At 36.6% G+C, this 15061-nt stretch overlaps 1 protein-coding gene across 2 annotated transcripts; it reads right to left on the bottom strand.

Annotated features, from left to right (window-relative positions):
• Nucleotides 1-10029: 10029 nt before the first annotated feature.
• Nucleotides 10030-12290, bottom strand: LOC106664433 (methionyl-tRNA formyltransferase, mitochondrial). Of its 2 annotated transcripts, none has more exons than XM_014390135.2 (5): nt 11945-12290; nt 11116-11244; nt 10867-10989; nt 10629-10807; nt 10030-10570 (listed from the first exon to the last, which is right to left on the bottom strand). In XM_014390135.2, exons 1-5 carry the CDS (start codon nt 12118-12120, stop codon nt 10122-10124), a joined length of 1056 nt encoding a protein of 351 aa, XP_014245621.1. In that variant the 5' UTR covers nt 12121-12290; the 3' UTR covers nt 10030-10121. The 2 variants fall into 2 exon arrangements, with proteins under 2 accessions (XP_014245621.1, XP_014245620.1); XM_014390134.2 differs by having other exon boundaries at nt 11047-11244.
• Nucleotides 12291-15061: the final 2771 nt, after the last annotated feature.

Genomic DNA, 15061 nt, shown 5'->3' on the forward strand with positions numbered 1-15061 from the left:
ACGTGTACATAACACACTACACCTACGTGGTCTCACCTCCATTAAAAGATGTCCGTGTGGGATCTTGGTACGACCTATGCGTGACCTGGTATGATCTTTTCCTTACTAGATCCTCCGCAGGCCAGGGACCGTTGTCTTTTTTACATTTGTATAATTTAGATGTTTCTTTCGTTCCAGCGGATTTTCCATTCATTTTTATATCATTAGCAATCGTTCTTTGTAAATCCGTTGAACGTATGTAGTGGGCGGGGTGACTGCTTGTTCGTTCCCGGTTATTCCTGTGTGACCGGGGATCCATGAGAGGACGACCTTTTTCCCCATGACTTCAAGCTCTTTAAGTCCCCATTAATCAAATGGGTCAAGCGGATGCTGTTCTCCTGAGTTTCTGTATCGTGCTTAGTTCCGCTAATTCTTCCATTATTGATTGTAATTCATTTTTGTATATTTGGGGAGGGGTGCATCTGCCTTCTTCCATTTTTTCGTATTCCATCGGACGAAAATTAGGGGGAGTGTCCAAATGGTGGGGTTTCTGGAGGTTTTTCCTCCACCACTCTGTCAAGGGTACTCCCCTTGACACAAGTATTTCTTTGACCCTTTAGGCTGAAGGACTCCAGTTATACCAACGTGACCGAGCATCCATGCCAGGACGACCCTTTTCCCACTGGCATCCCTTTAAGTTGTTCATACATTTTTCTGATGCTCTTCTGAGTTTCTGTGTATCGTTTAGTGAGTCTGCGCATAATGAATTTATTTTCTTGATTTCTTTCGACGATCACTAGAACGAGGGATATGGCTTTCAGTTCCCACCGGCTGCTGTCTTGGACCCATCTGTGTAGATGTGGCTCCACTAAATTCCTCCATTATTGATTGTAATTCATTCTTGTATATTTCGGGGGGGGGGTTATCTGTCGTTCTCTTTTTTCTATTTTGCCATCCATCGGTCAAGGATTAGGAGGAGTGTCAATGGTGGGTTCAGAGGTATTTCCTCCTCCATTCAGACAAAGGCTACTCCCCTTGCCAAAAGTATTTCTTTGGTCCTTATGGCTAAAGGTTTCATCAGGGGTCCTCAGGAGTTCGTAGTTGTCATTGTTGTTTGGGACAAAAAGGGTTTGTGCAGGAAGTGGTCGGCTTTGCCCATTTGCTCACATATTATTGCATTTGAGACTTCTCTCTTCCCTTTTAACAGTGGGGGATAAGACCCCCGCCTCTACAATCTACACAGATAGTTGGGCGAACTTGTTCTGAACCCGCCATTGGTTCGTCGCAGTCCTTTTGTATGTCTGAGGCGCGTTCTCCTTGCCGAACGGAGGCCATAATTCATTGATTTTTGTGCACAATAACGATTTAAATAGGGTCGTCAAAACCTCTCTCGATGCTCCCCACTTGTAACTTGATAAATATCTGAGTAGGTTGATGACCTTTTACACTGGACTTCAATTTCTCCTATAAGTGGTCGCCATCTCAATTTCTCGTTGAATTTTATGCCGAGAAATTTCACCCCCTCTGCGTACCCGATAGGTTCGCCTTTCGTGCTGCGCCTAGGAGGATTGTGGGGTCTCCTCAGCCTGCGAAAATGGACTGCTCTCGTTTTTACCTCCTGACGGCGACCATATATCATTTAAATTTAGATCTACCGATCACAAGACACAGTCCTTATCAGTGTTGAGACTGAATCTATGTTTAAAGACATTTGAAACCATTCTTTAAAAAATTAATTATGTAAGTTTTTAGACATCTTTAAGATTGTTTTGCCCCGACGATGAACTTAAAATAGGTCGAAAGCTTGGAAGATAATAGTCGACTTTGTTTTTTCATCAAATTGGCCAAACCAAAATCCGTATTATTCGTGAAATATCATTTAACACACCAATAATAATAAGAGGTTCAAAACCGTACTAGGAAAGGACCCTGATTGGAAATTAAACAATAAACTTTAAAAGTTTAAATGCTTCTACCATACTAAAACGATTATGTGTTTTGGCGAAGTATTTTGGAGGTTATATCAATGGCATCTACAAAATGGTATATTTTTTCTATTCTTGATGGCGAATGCCTCACCATTTAACCCATCACTAGTAATAAGAGATAAAACTGTACTAGGAAAGGACCCTGATTGGAAATTAAACAATAAACTTTAAAAGTTTAAATGTTTCTACCATACTAAAACGATGATGTGTTTTGGCGAAGTATTTTGGAGGTTATACCAATGGCATCTACAAAATGGTGTATTTTTTCTATTCTTGATGACGAATGCCTCACCATTTAACCCATTACTAGTAATAAGAGATAAAACTGTACTAGGAAAGGATGCTGATTGGAAATTAAACGGTGAAGTTTAAAAGTTTAAATATTTCTACCATACAAAAACGATGATGTGTTTTGGCGAAGTATTTTGGAGGTTATATCAATGGCATCTACAAAATGGTGTATTTTTTCTATTCTTGATGGCGAATGCCTGACCATTTAACCCATTACTAATAATAAGAGATAAAACTGTACTAGGAAAGGACCCTGATTGGAGATTAAACGATAAACTTGAAATGTTTAAATGTTTCTGCCATACTAAAAATATGATGTGTTTTGGAGAAGTATTTTGGAGGTTATATTAATGGCATCTAACAAATTGTTTATTTTATCTATTCTTGATGGCGAATATTAAACATTTACGTGTTTTTTAACTCTTAAATATTAGCTAGTTTACAGGATGTTTCTCTGGAAGATATTTCTTACCAATAAAATGTAAAAATACCAATAACAAAATAAAAACTATTTGTCTTATTATTTCAACATTTAATAATTTACGTAAACCTATTTATCGGAAATGGGATAAAAGTTTTGTTCTCCGATTGCTAACTACATACAATTTCCCCCATAAATGGTGAAGAAGAGCAAGTAAAAGCTTTTGGATGCCAAACTTGACAAGGGACTTAAATTTAAAAACAGAAAAGTCCTTTCTTAAAAGTACGGTAACTATAGATTCTGTATAAAAATACATTTCATCGTTGGACGATATAGACTTAGACCAGACTTGCAAAAGATAAGCATTAAACAGAATTCGCAAAGGATTCGCTTATATTTAATTTCTGATGATTTGTCAAAAATCGGTAAAAATTGGTTTAAAAAAAAACAATATGCTACATCTTATGCGAAATTCCTATGTAAAACAAATTTGGTCCCAAGTTTAACTTTAAATTATTCAGAAATCGTGAGATGCGGTCTGGTGTGATGTAGGTTTCAGAAAAACATTTTCTTTATCGTGCCAACGTTTCGATCTTTATTGAGATCATCTTCAGGGCTCGAAGTGTGAAGAATGGCACAATTACACAGAAGACAAACACTTTGAGCCCTGAAGATGATCTCAATAAAGATCGAAACGTTGGCACGATAAAGAAAATGTTTTTCTGAAACCTACATCACACCAGACCGCATCTCACGATTTCTGAATAATCATCGATTAACGGTCACTAACACCACACATTTAACATTAAAAATTTCCCAATGGGAGTTTGCTTATTAAAATGTCTAAAAACAGATCCGTTAAGGTTTTAATGTTAAACACGTATGAAAAATTAATGAATTTTGCCTCAAGACATTGGTGAATAATGCAAGAGCAAGTTGAGCAAGTTCATAGAGAAAGTAGAGTATATTGCATTGTGATTGTAGATAAGATAGGCCAACTAATTAGTTTTTTTTTGCTTGAAAATGATACATATATATGTTAAAATCCTACATGAACATAAGATGATGAAAAATAATGAAAAAATTAACGCCATAAGATTTTAGAAGAAATAAAAAACTCATAATCTTTTTTCTGAACACATGTAACGTTTAAAGTTCAATTGTGTCATGCATGTTTAGCACCAGCTAAAGTTCTATGCTTTTTTCGATTTTTGATACCATTATTGCATTGATGAGTTAAAATGGTGAAATATTCCGTACTAAGAACCGATAAATGCACAAAATTGTCGATGTCACAGCTTTCGAAATCGGAGGCCAGAATTATTACGTAATTTGGACATTGTTACTAAGCATTTTACACATAACTTAAAATTAATAATTTCTGTATAAACAATTTAGACATGTCATTTCCAATGTGTTATTCAACTGAGAAGAACATTTTCCTTCATTGTTATAGTTGGATGAACAGTCGATTTCCTTGAACAAATTATTGTTTTTCGTGTAAAAGTTTTATGTAAAGAGCTATACTGCAACACTATACAGACTTTCTTATGTAATATACAACCTCCAATGTTAGGGAGAAAAGTTCAAATCGAAAAAACTTAATTTCAAACTAATTAATTTTTTAGTAAATATATTTTATCTATATTTAAATGTCTGGTGATTAGTGACCGTTAATCGATATTTATTTACAAATCGTGAGATGCGGTATGGTATGATGTAGGTTTCAGAAAAACGTTTTCTTTATTGTGCCAACGTTTCGATCTTTATTGAGATCATCTTCAGGGCCTGGGATTACAAACATTGTTTACATATTACAATTACATTTTGGATGTGGAAAAGTCAATTTATACAATGCAAAATATATTTTATATATTCAATAAAAGTATTTCTACTCACTCAAACTGTTTGTCTTCTGTTTAATTGAATAATTCTTGCGTGTCGTGTCGAGAGTGCCAGTGAGATTTGTACAACGTATATAAACACAAAATAGCAAAATCTCACTGGCACTCTCGACACGACACACAAGAATGACACAATTACACAGAAGACAAACACTGTGAGTGAGTAGAAATACTTTGATTGAATATATAAAATATATTTTACATTGTATAAATTCACTTTTCCACATCCAAAATGTAATTGTAATATGTAAACAATGTTTGTAAATCCCAGGCCCTGAAGATGATCTCAATAAAGATCGAAACGTTGGCACGATAAAGAAAATGTTTTCTGAAACCTACATCACAACCGACCGCATCTCACGACATCTGAATAACTATAGATTAACGGTCACTAATCTCTACACATTAAAGACTTCTTTCAAAAGATATCATTCCACGATCCAACAAGACTTTTGATGCTGTCTGATACCCGGACATGCTTTATAAATTTAAGTACTTACTACCTTATTACAATTAATTAAGGTTTTTAGTTTAGATAAAAAAGTCAATGGCACGAGCGGGATTCGAAACCACGATCTTCGGCTTGATACGCCGCTGCTCTACCACTTGAGCTATCATGACCTCGATCCTCTCGGACATCAACTTCCCATCGCAACCACACCTTTTGAATTTTCCCTCCTTTTTGCCATTTTTCAATGACTTTTTTATCTCAACTTAAAACCTTAATTAATTGAATGTTATTATAGAAAATCGTTGAAATCGTATCTAACCGACCGCTTCTTCAGAGTGAGGTGCGACGAGTTCTCGGAAGTCAAACAGATACAAGCCGGCGTCCCATAAGGGTGCATTCTTGGTCCCATTCTTTATGCCATTTACACTGCTGACCTACTTACAAACCCTAATACCATCATCACCGCGATGATACCGCAATTTTATCCTCTAACTCGAATCATAACCAAGCTATATCCAGCAATTGTACTAACTGCCAACATTAGGTTGTTAATTAATTAAGGTTTTTAGTTGAGATGAAAAAAGTTAATGGCACGAGACGGATTCGAACCCACGACCTTCGGCTAGATACGCCGCTGCTCTACCACCTGAGCTATCGTGACCTCGATCCACTCGGACACCAACTCCCCATCTCAACCCCACCCACCTTATGAGTTTTCCCTCCTTTTGCCATTTTTCCATCGAGGTCACGATAGCTCAGGTGGTAGAGCAGCGGCGTATCTAGCCGAAGGTCATGGGTTTGAATCCCTCTCGTGCCATTAACTTTTTTTCATCTCAACTAAAAACCTTAATTAATTGTCATGTATTAATTGGTCAAGCGGACCACGAAAGTAGTGAATTAGGTTGTTAATCAACCTTCACAGCCTTGCAAGCAGTTCCTTAGTGTAGGATCTTGTTTACGGTTTTTCCTCTCTCAGAATCTGCACCTAGACGTTCACAAAAACACCAAATATGTTCTGCGGTTTCCTCTTCTTCCTGGCGGCGCCCGCACATTGATTCTTCTGTCTGTACTCCTATCGGGTGCATGTGCAACCTAACCTTGTATAAGACTTTGCGCCCCCTTTGGAGATACGGAGCGTAACTGTGAAGTTCTGCCATCCAAAAGTCCTCAGACAAATCGTCAAAGCTCCTTAATACCTCACGAATCTCACTATCCACAACGACCTCAACGATCCTTTTCAAATTCCAAAAGTTTCACACCACCAACAGCCTAACCCTATTGCACGCGCACTCGCTACACATTCCAATATCCCGAGAACCCGCCATGTCTCCTTTAATCGACGATGACCTCGAGACCTCCTTGCTCCTTAATCCCCACACTGAGTGCCAGCAGTGGTCGGTTTCTCAATAAAATCTTTATTCCTGGTGCAGCGTTGGCATTAATGTTAGTGCTGTAACCGCGTGAAAAAAAGTTTTGTGATCACATTTGTAAAATGCACTAACGGTACAAATAAAATAATTTAAAATAAAACTTTCCAAAGATTCGAAGGTATGTGAATCAGACAAAGGTCATCATCATCAGGCCAATAATCTCGCTTTTTCATTGCACTCCAAAGACAGTTTTAATGATAGGATAAAGGCAAGCCGCTATAGGTCCTTGACATCTCCGAAAGTTGTAAAGCATGAAATCACAATCTGCAATAGAAGCGCAGGCCGACGAAACCGGATGTCAGCCTTAAGAGCCGGCTCGTCTTCAATAAATGGAGGCCTAAGATAGAAATAGATTTCCTGACTGGAATTGAAAACGCGACCCAACATCCACGGGATAATTATTTCCAGGACGGCACGTTTTCGTTACGCTCCTCGGACGGGAAACCATGTCTTTTAGAGGAAATATTAACAAGTTACAATCAGAAACAGTGTGTATTACGAAATGTATAAGGATAATTACCCGTCTATGTCTACTGACCCGGTTTTACCTCCCAGACGGAACGTAGTAAAAGTTAACTAAAAAAAATTAGAAAATATATTTGCATTTCCTTTTTGTATCAGAAATTTTAATAAATTGTATGAGGTTTTGTTGTCCAAGCCTGTCTCTGTTCATCTTTCGGCCATAATCGTCGTCCAGCCAAAAGAAATAAAAAAGTACAAACTGGCATATACTGTTTTATATATTGTTTATACTGTTATATATACTGCATATACTTTTTTTTGACTGGGGCTTCCGACATCTAGTCATTTCAGCCCCCCAACTAAGTCTATATTCTATTTACCCTTTCAAACACTACATTTACAAATAAATACATTCATACACATAAATACATACATACAGTACACTCATTCCATTTGGTCGGTGGAGTACTTGATATTCCTCCACTGAACTATACTCAAACTAATCTAGATTGGGGTCGATGGAGTACTTTCATAAATATTCCGCCATCAACCCCGAACACACACTCTTACGCTCTCAACCTTCGAGGGGCGATGATGACGTTATATTTCACCCTCACCCCTCGCCATTCACGCTAATAAATACATGCACTCAGACAAAACATTTAGACACAACACATAAGACATATTTTATACAATAAAAAACCCCAATTTCCCCTAAAAAGCAGAAAAAGGGACTCAGAATCACGCTGCAGTGCTCGAGTACCATTTTCAGATTGGATGGCATGCCTACACGCTCCGTGTAGGGAGCCAAGGTATGACATATTTCCAGTATGTGGGAAACATCGAGCAACCTTTCTCTGCTTAAGGGGCACCTGCGCGGGCTTTGGCCCAAGGTCCCCCCCTCACCCTTCGCCATTCACGCTAATAAATACATGCACTCAGACAAGGCATATACTGTTGTCGGATGTACGTTTTGACATTAATATACATCCAGAACCGAATACAATTAATAATTTTAATTTTATTTGCGATTGCTTCTATTTGTTTTGGATAAATTCAGAAATGTATACAAATTATTAGAAAAATGTGCGGTGGCCTATAATTTTGTCGGGGAGTTAAGATTGATTAAACTGATGAAAATACAAATTTATAATCATACAGGTACGTAAATATATAAATATAGGCATATGTATATATGAGAGGAGAGCGAAAGTGAGAGAGGAGAGAGAGAGAGAGAGAGAGAGAGAGAGAGAGAGAGAGAGAGAGAGGAGAGAGTTTGTATATATCAGTGAGAGGTAGATTGAGATGAATAAATATATATGATTGATAAATAGATATACAGACATATTGACAGTTAAACAAATGGATACCTTGATATAAACATAACTCACTATGGGTCTGGCTGTGGCTGATAGGCTGATGCCAAAAAAAAACCCTCATTATGGATAAATATATACACAGAGAAAAAAAAAAAAGAACGAGAATGAGATAGAGAGAACAGGAAGGATAAATCCAACTTGAGAGAGAAAGAGAAGTTATATTTACAGGTTGGCAAATAATTAGGAGAATTCCTCAATAAATAGACTCGAGAAAGAGAGATACAGAGGAATCGATTGCTACAAAAATATATAAACATAGACAGATTGACATTTAAATATAACGTAGGCAGATGGATGGAATGATAGATAACTTTGCAAGAAAATGAATAGAAAGTTAGTATGAGAAAGAATTAGGAAAATAATAGAATGTATGCAAGTTCATGGCTATTTTAATTACTTTAATGACAAAATATTTAATTGTGTTGTTAATAAACAGTAGCTGGTTAGGGATGAATGGGGCGGACATGGCACCCATCACTGTAAGGTAAAGGTCCCGGGTTCGAATTCAGCGGCTCTGCATTAAATGGGCTTTTTTTACCCTGAAGGGTTTAAAAAAAATTGTTTTAGTTGTTTTGAGTTAAAAATTGTTTTTTTCTTCTGCCAGATAAATGATACAAATTCTCAAGGTATTTTAACTAACTGAAGTTTTAAACAAACAAGATATAATAGCTTTGCAGGGGGCATCGGTGGCCGCAATGGTTTAGACATTGCCACGGCGCTCTCCACTGTAAGGTGAAGATCCCGGGTTCAAATCCAGCGGCCCTGCATTCAAACCCGACATGCTTACAAATGTTGTTTGTTTTGTTTTTTTTCAAAAACACCGGCACCCTGGGGGTTTATATGACCTCTGCTGATGCGAAGTGCGAACCCTCGTAAAAAATAAATAAATAAAAATAGTTTTGTTCAGGAAAAAAATTAATCAAAAGTAATTTTGTTTATCGCCATTATAATCAAATTGCATCATATAAAATTTCGACTTGATAATATCAGGGTTTTTTATCTAAATTTAAAACATAAAACAGGTTTCTGTAGGGTATAAAGTGTATCATTTATATTCTTAATTAATTTGCATTCTTTTTCTTTTCTGAATGTCTTCCTTTTTGGTTGGGCTGATTTGTATCTGCCTCATATTTTGGGTTTTAGATGTAGATGTAGATGTAATTTCAGGGTATAGTATATTATGCCCTTTAAGAACTATTGTATTCCCCATGCTCTGCCTAAAGCACATCGGTGAGTCCTATTTCATCAAGAAACTTGATTAACAGGCCCAGTTTCAGGGGTTGAAGCTCTTCTACGGTCACATTATACATCTCAAAACATTTCCTCCTGTGGGCTAGTGTAGCTCCGCAGTTTGTTAGTAGGTGTTAGTGTGTTGGTGTCTCTTCTGCCTCTTTGCAGAATCTGCATGTGCCATTTTGGATTATTCCAGTCTTCTTTAAGTGTCCATTTAACTTGCAGTGTCCTGTTAGGAATCCTGTTACGATTCGCAGTTTATTCCTGCTTCCCTTGACACATTCTGAAATTTCTTTCCTTCCAAAATTGGTTAGAAGATTCTTGGATTGCGTCCAATGAGTGAATTTCATAGTTCCCTCATTTTCGTTTTGGGATTTAAGTAGAATGTTTATTCAGCATCAAAGCAGTGTAAAAAGGCCATAAAATTTATAATTTTTTCCCATGAAGATCAAACTGCAGATAACTAATGATAGTGTAGGTAGATAGATGGATACTTTTTTTAATGTATTTTAAAAAATTATTTACATATTAATTCATTCTTTTTACTACAATTTTTGTACATTTGATACAAATTTATACACAATCATGTACTTCTAAAATTCCACATCTCTTTGGATTTCTTAGACATGAAACCATTGAAAAAATCAACAGCAGAAATAGTTTTCTTTCCAACCCTGATAGTTCTAACAATGACATTGTTCCCATCACAACACTTTACTTTAATTATCTTCGTTATTTTGCAAAATTCCAAATTACCAGCATTTGTATCACTTTTCTTTATTTTTGTTGTTTTAGGAACTCCTTCGAATCCATCATTGAGAAACGAAAGAGCACTTTGACTTGAAGATCTCATTTCGTTGTCAATTTTCTTCAACTCCTTGTCAAGTTCGAGGCTTATTAGTTTTACACTCTGACCATGCCAATGAGTTTTCAAAGGGAAGATTGAACTCAAAGCCCTGTGAAGATTGTATACTTCCAGTGCCGATAATTTTGACCAATCTACCTCAGACATAGAAGCATTGATTTTTGGAGCTGAAAATATTTTAATTTATTAATTTTCTTTGGGTTTATAATTCAGAAACATGCCAACCGTAAGTAACTCCTTCTTGAGGCTGAGGGATGGCCATTTCGACACATCTGGGCATGTCTCTGATGCACTCCATTAAAAGCTGAGCACCGTGAAATGCAAGACGATTTTGCAAGTCCTCCGAAGTTTCATTTGGGCCTATAGGTATCCTATACTGCCTTACGATTTCTCCAACATCAAACCTAGAATATTCTTTATAAACGAAAATATAAAAGGATTATTATTAGACCAAGTAGTCTACTTATGAGGATGAATTCTCATGACTGTCACCCCAGTCTCAAAGTCTCCATTCATTATTGCGTGGATTATCGGCGAAGCCCCTCGCCACCTTGGCAGTATACTCGCATGAACATTAAGACAACCTCTGTAAAATAAAACAAAGTCAACTTACATTGTGCTAAATCAGTCAGACTGGACGTACAGAGGAAAAGATTCTATTATGTCTTTTGGGATGAGTTTACCAAAAGAGACAACCATCCCTATGTCATACTTAGACGCGATTTCTTTCGGCTGCAGTGGCCAGTCATGACAAATCAGATTCTCTTCTTCTCCGAATTTTTTTACAGCTGTTCCAGCTTTGCTCACAATCGCCAGATCGCTTATGAGCGTCCCTGTGTGTCTGGAATTATAATTTCAAAATATATTTCAACATTTTAACAAGAATTATAAAAAATATAAATTTTAAATTAAACAAGCACAACTTGTCAACTTGGTCTTTAATCTACGTAGTCAGCCAATTCTCGCTTTTGCCATTTTTCATTTAGTGGGATGCCTGATGATGTCTGACAGTGAAAATAGGCTGACATGGGATCAGGGGCGACCAAGCAACAGGTTCATCTTGCATGCATCATAATAAATATATTTTACACAACTTTAATCATCAGGATACATATCATATCAACACATTAATAATTTACTACATAATAAAGGCTCAATAATGACTTTTAGGCAAGCCGTAAAAGCAAAATCACGCTATATTTTTAGTACATCCCATATCCATGTTATATTAATCTGTTGTGATCATGACAATTAAAAATTTAAGTATTTAGTGAATAATTTCCTAAATAGTGTATAGATTGTAGGTTTATTTCAGCATATAATTTTTTTTTCATATGAGTGAGCAGGTAGAATAGTAACATGTTTTATATTTGAGTTATTAGAGCGATTTTGTAATTGTTTCACAGAGAAACTGACAATTTCTAGTTTAAAAACCAATGGAACTTCCTCAATTTAGGAGAAAAGGTTTGATCCAACCAGGATCAAACCCATCAAGCCTTGAGTTTTACTCATTAAAACAAACCAGACCTAATGCTACTTACAGTTTAGCACATAGTGACTTAAGGCTCGCAAGGGAGAAGCTGTCAGTTCCAAAAAATAATATTCTCCAGGGTGGTCCTGTCAGCTTCCTAGTTTTCGAGCATTTTTGCAAATTTGAAACAGAATTTGCAAGGCTACTCACACTTTCAAAACCAAATTTGACAATTGTGAGCAACATGGCATTATATGTGTGGGTAAGGTTTGATCAAATTCATGGCTTGATTTTTGTAAAATATGTACGTCAAAGTGTACAAACTTAATTAAATTTGGTGTTTACTTAGTTTTACTTTTACTCCATGCCCGGTTTGTTTATCAGTAACAGTGAAAACCGTTATCAGTTAGGTTTAGATTCAGGAGGACCTTGACTGCAGACCTTAAGCAAACTAAGGTTCAAACCTTAGTGACGTCATTATACATTCTTATAACAACTGAAAAAGAAACTGAAAACTGAACTATGTAGTTCAATGCAAATCACGACTACTTGGCAAAATGTATCATTTTTCCAGGATACTTTAACCAGAAAAGGAATAGAAAAGAATACTTTCAAATTTAAAAAAACTCGATCGTTAAAACTAAAATCCTACAACGTTCATACAGTCTGGAAACATGAACATTTACTGTAGAAAGAACCTGCAGCAAAAAGTCATTGTTTTTTTGACACAGTTCCAGTGAGTAAGATATTCGAGTTCAAATAAAACTTTTGAACCTAACCTAAGCAGGAAATTTTATTGGGATTGGAAATCTTCCTCAATCAAAGAAAGTAATATGTAACCGACTGATCTTGACCTCAACAAGGTTCGAAAATGAAGATATTTTTAAAAAAAGTTACTGCTTAGAAGAGATACAAAAATAAAGTTAATAATAAACGAGATAATAAAATAAGCTAAGACTGCATGACAAGAGTCAAAACAAGGAAATGAGACTATCAGAGACATTTTTAGTCTAGCAGACATGGTTTAAAGTAATAAACAATGCCAATATTTGAATAGGTATAGGCAATCTAAGATTGTATGGTGTAGGCAGTATGAAATTTCAACAATGTTGTAATACTGCAGAATCAATGTACATTTTAGATGTAGAATTTTTTCTGGTAGGTGCTGTAAGAAGAAAGCTCTATAGATTTACTTAGAAACTGCGGATGTAAAATTTTATTTCCATCTAAAAATGTCGTGATCTTTTACGTACTGAAATATTCAGTATGGCATAATGTCTTTATGTTTTCTGTCCGTCTCAAGAATAAACTGGAACACTGTTCGATGTACGTTCTTTTGAATTTATAACTAAAGTTGAAACTAGGAAAAAACGTCGTTGGCTCGCGAAGTCCATAGCTCTACAACCACAACAGGCCACTTTTGGCAGGGTTCACAGCAAAGAAACTGGTTTCATGGATCTTGTTTATGAAACCTGAAACTAAAGTTTCATGAAGCCGGTTGATTGAAATTTATATGGACTACGCGTTTCATGAAACTCGAGTTTTATGATTTGAAAAGCCTTTGGAACTTTTCTTCATCCGCCCTCGGTTTTTAAGCCACTTGTGTTCCCGATTTTGTATAAGAATGAAACCAGTGCTTCCACTTTTTTCCCCAACCACCACCAAAGACTTCTTCATCCGAAGACATCGTGAAATTGATTTTTTAATTCGGTGTGCATGATCTCTTGAATTTCTTTAGTGTGCACCCTGCTTTACTCTTGTCTTTCAGCTAATTTTTAGTTCAACACTACTTAATCTTGCGTACGCCAAAACAATATATAAATAATTGGTCAGAAAGTGGTATAAGCGGGGTGAGGCATGGACACGAAACCCCCGCAGATCTCGAGAAAGAGAATATACCTCAAAAAATGTTGAATTGTCATCTCTCCTTTTTTGTCCAATCAGAGAAGATTGTCGACTTAGTGCGCCTCCTTTTTTATTTGAATTCTGGTTTGGATATGAGAGGACAACAGAAAGCATTTGAGTGTTAAATGCTAGTACTTGGAATTTCTGACATTAGTTTATTTCAATTTGTGAGCTCTTTTCTTTTTCTTGTTTGTTGTTGATTCATGCATTCATCAGTCCGGTTTATCTCAGTTTTGGTGGTCTTTATTGCTTTGATCCTTAACATCGTCCTTTACAGTGGAAGCATTAGGGTCTTAGTATGAGTTTCAATTCATCAGTTTAATCGAAAAAACGTTACCTTTTGAACCTTTTTCTTCTTTGGTCCTTAACATTGGACAGTTAAAAAAGTGTCGGTCTCTTGATTACCTTGTGCACCGCGACCAGTATTGGTCTATTGTGTAATCTCCATCGTTGACTAGAGCTCCTCATTAAGGACTTTTTACCAGACGACAAACTTTTTTAAGACCTCCCGTGGGTAGGCTTTGGCTTTTTCTCACCTAAGAGTAGGAATATCAGCACACATAGGCCTTCGCACCAGCAGAAGGTATGTTCCACCGTCTTCTTTTTGGCAGTATATATACAGGCTTGTTTCTACTTTTCCTAAGTCATAAGTTTATGAAGTCTGCAGTGCCTGGTCAATAGTACTACTATCATTCTAGTCCTAACACGACCTAGGCTTAGTTGTTCTGCTGTTAGTTTTATGTGATGGTCTATTAATTTTCTCGTGCCTCTTTTCTGAAATATATTCTCATTGAACCGAAGAGTTATTCTTTACCCATCAAGGGATCGACGTTTTTGGCAATTAGGTATACCGCAAGTGTTCAGAGCCGATAGGTGTCCTGAATGAATTTTCCTTGGCCAATTTATCATTGGCATCGTTGCCCCTCTGCCCTTGTTTCTCCTGCTCTATACATATCTCCAGAATCTACAGTTTCCGATCAACAGTCCTACTATTATTCTAGCTCTAACACGTAGTAGGATTCATAGTCCTGCTGATAGTTTCTGCGATCTTTAATGAATTTTTTTCATGTCTCTTTTCTGGAATAAACTTTCATTGAATCGAGGGCTTATTTTTAATTCTTAATCTCACTTGCCTGATTGATCTACGTTTCTGGCAATTTGGTATGGTGCAAAAGTGTTCAGGGCCGATAGCTGTCCTGATGGAATTTTCCTTGGTCAATTTATCGGGGGCCTCGTTGCTCTGTATGCCCCAAACAAGAGTAATTTTGTTTTTCCTCAATGT

The sequence above is a fragment of the Cimex lectularius genome, unplaced genomic scaffold (assembly GCF_000648675.2).
Source record: "Cimex lectularius strain Harlan isolate CLEC.00 unplaced genomic scaffold, Clec_2.1 scaffold8, whole genome shotgun sequence".
Lineage (NCBI taxonomy): Eukaryota > Metazoa > Arthropoda > Insecta > Hemiptera > Cimicidae > Cimex > Cimex lectularius.

Bases quoted from the DNA above. Each gene is read 5' to 3' on its own strand.
- LOC106664433 (XM_014390134.2), bottom strand. From the start codon at position 12,120: ATGTTGCTCACAATTGTCAAATTTGGTTTTGAAAGTGTGAGTAGCCTT. The intron at 11,245-11,944 runs GTAAGTAGCATT...TTATAATTCCAG, and splicing joins AAGTCACTATGTGCTAAACT to ACACACAGGGACGCTCATAA. The intron at 10,808-10,866 runs GTAGACTACTTG...AGAATATTCTAG, and splicing joins ATGAGAATTCATCCTCATAA to GTTTGATGTTGGAGAAATCG.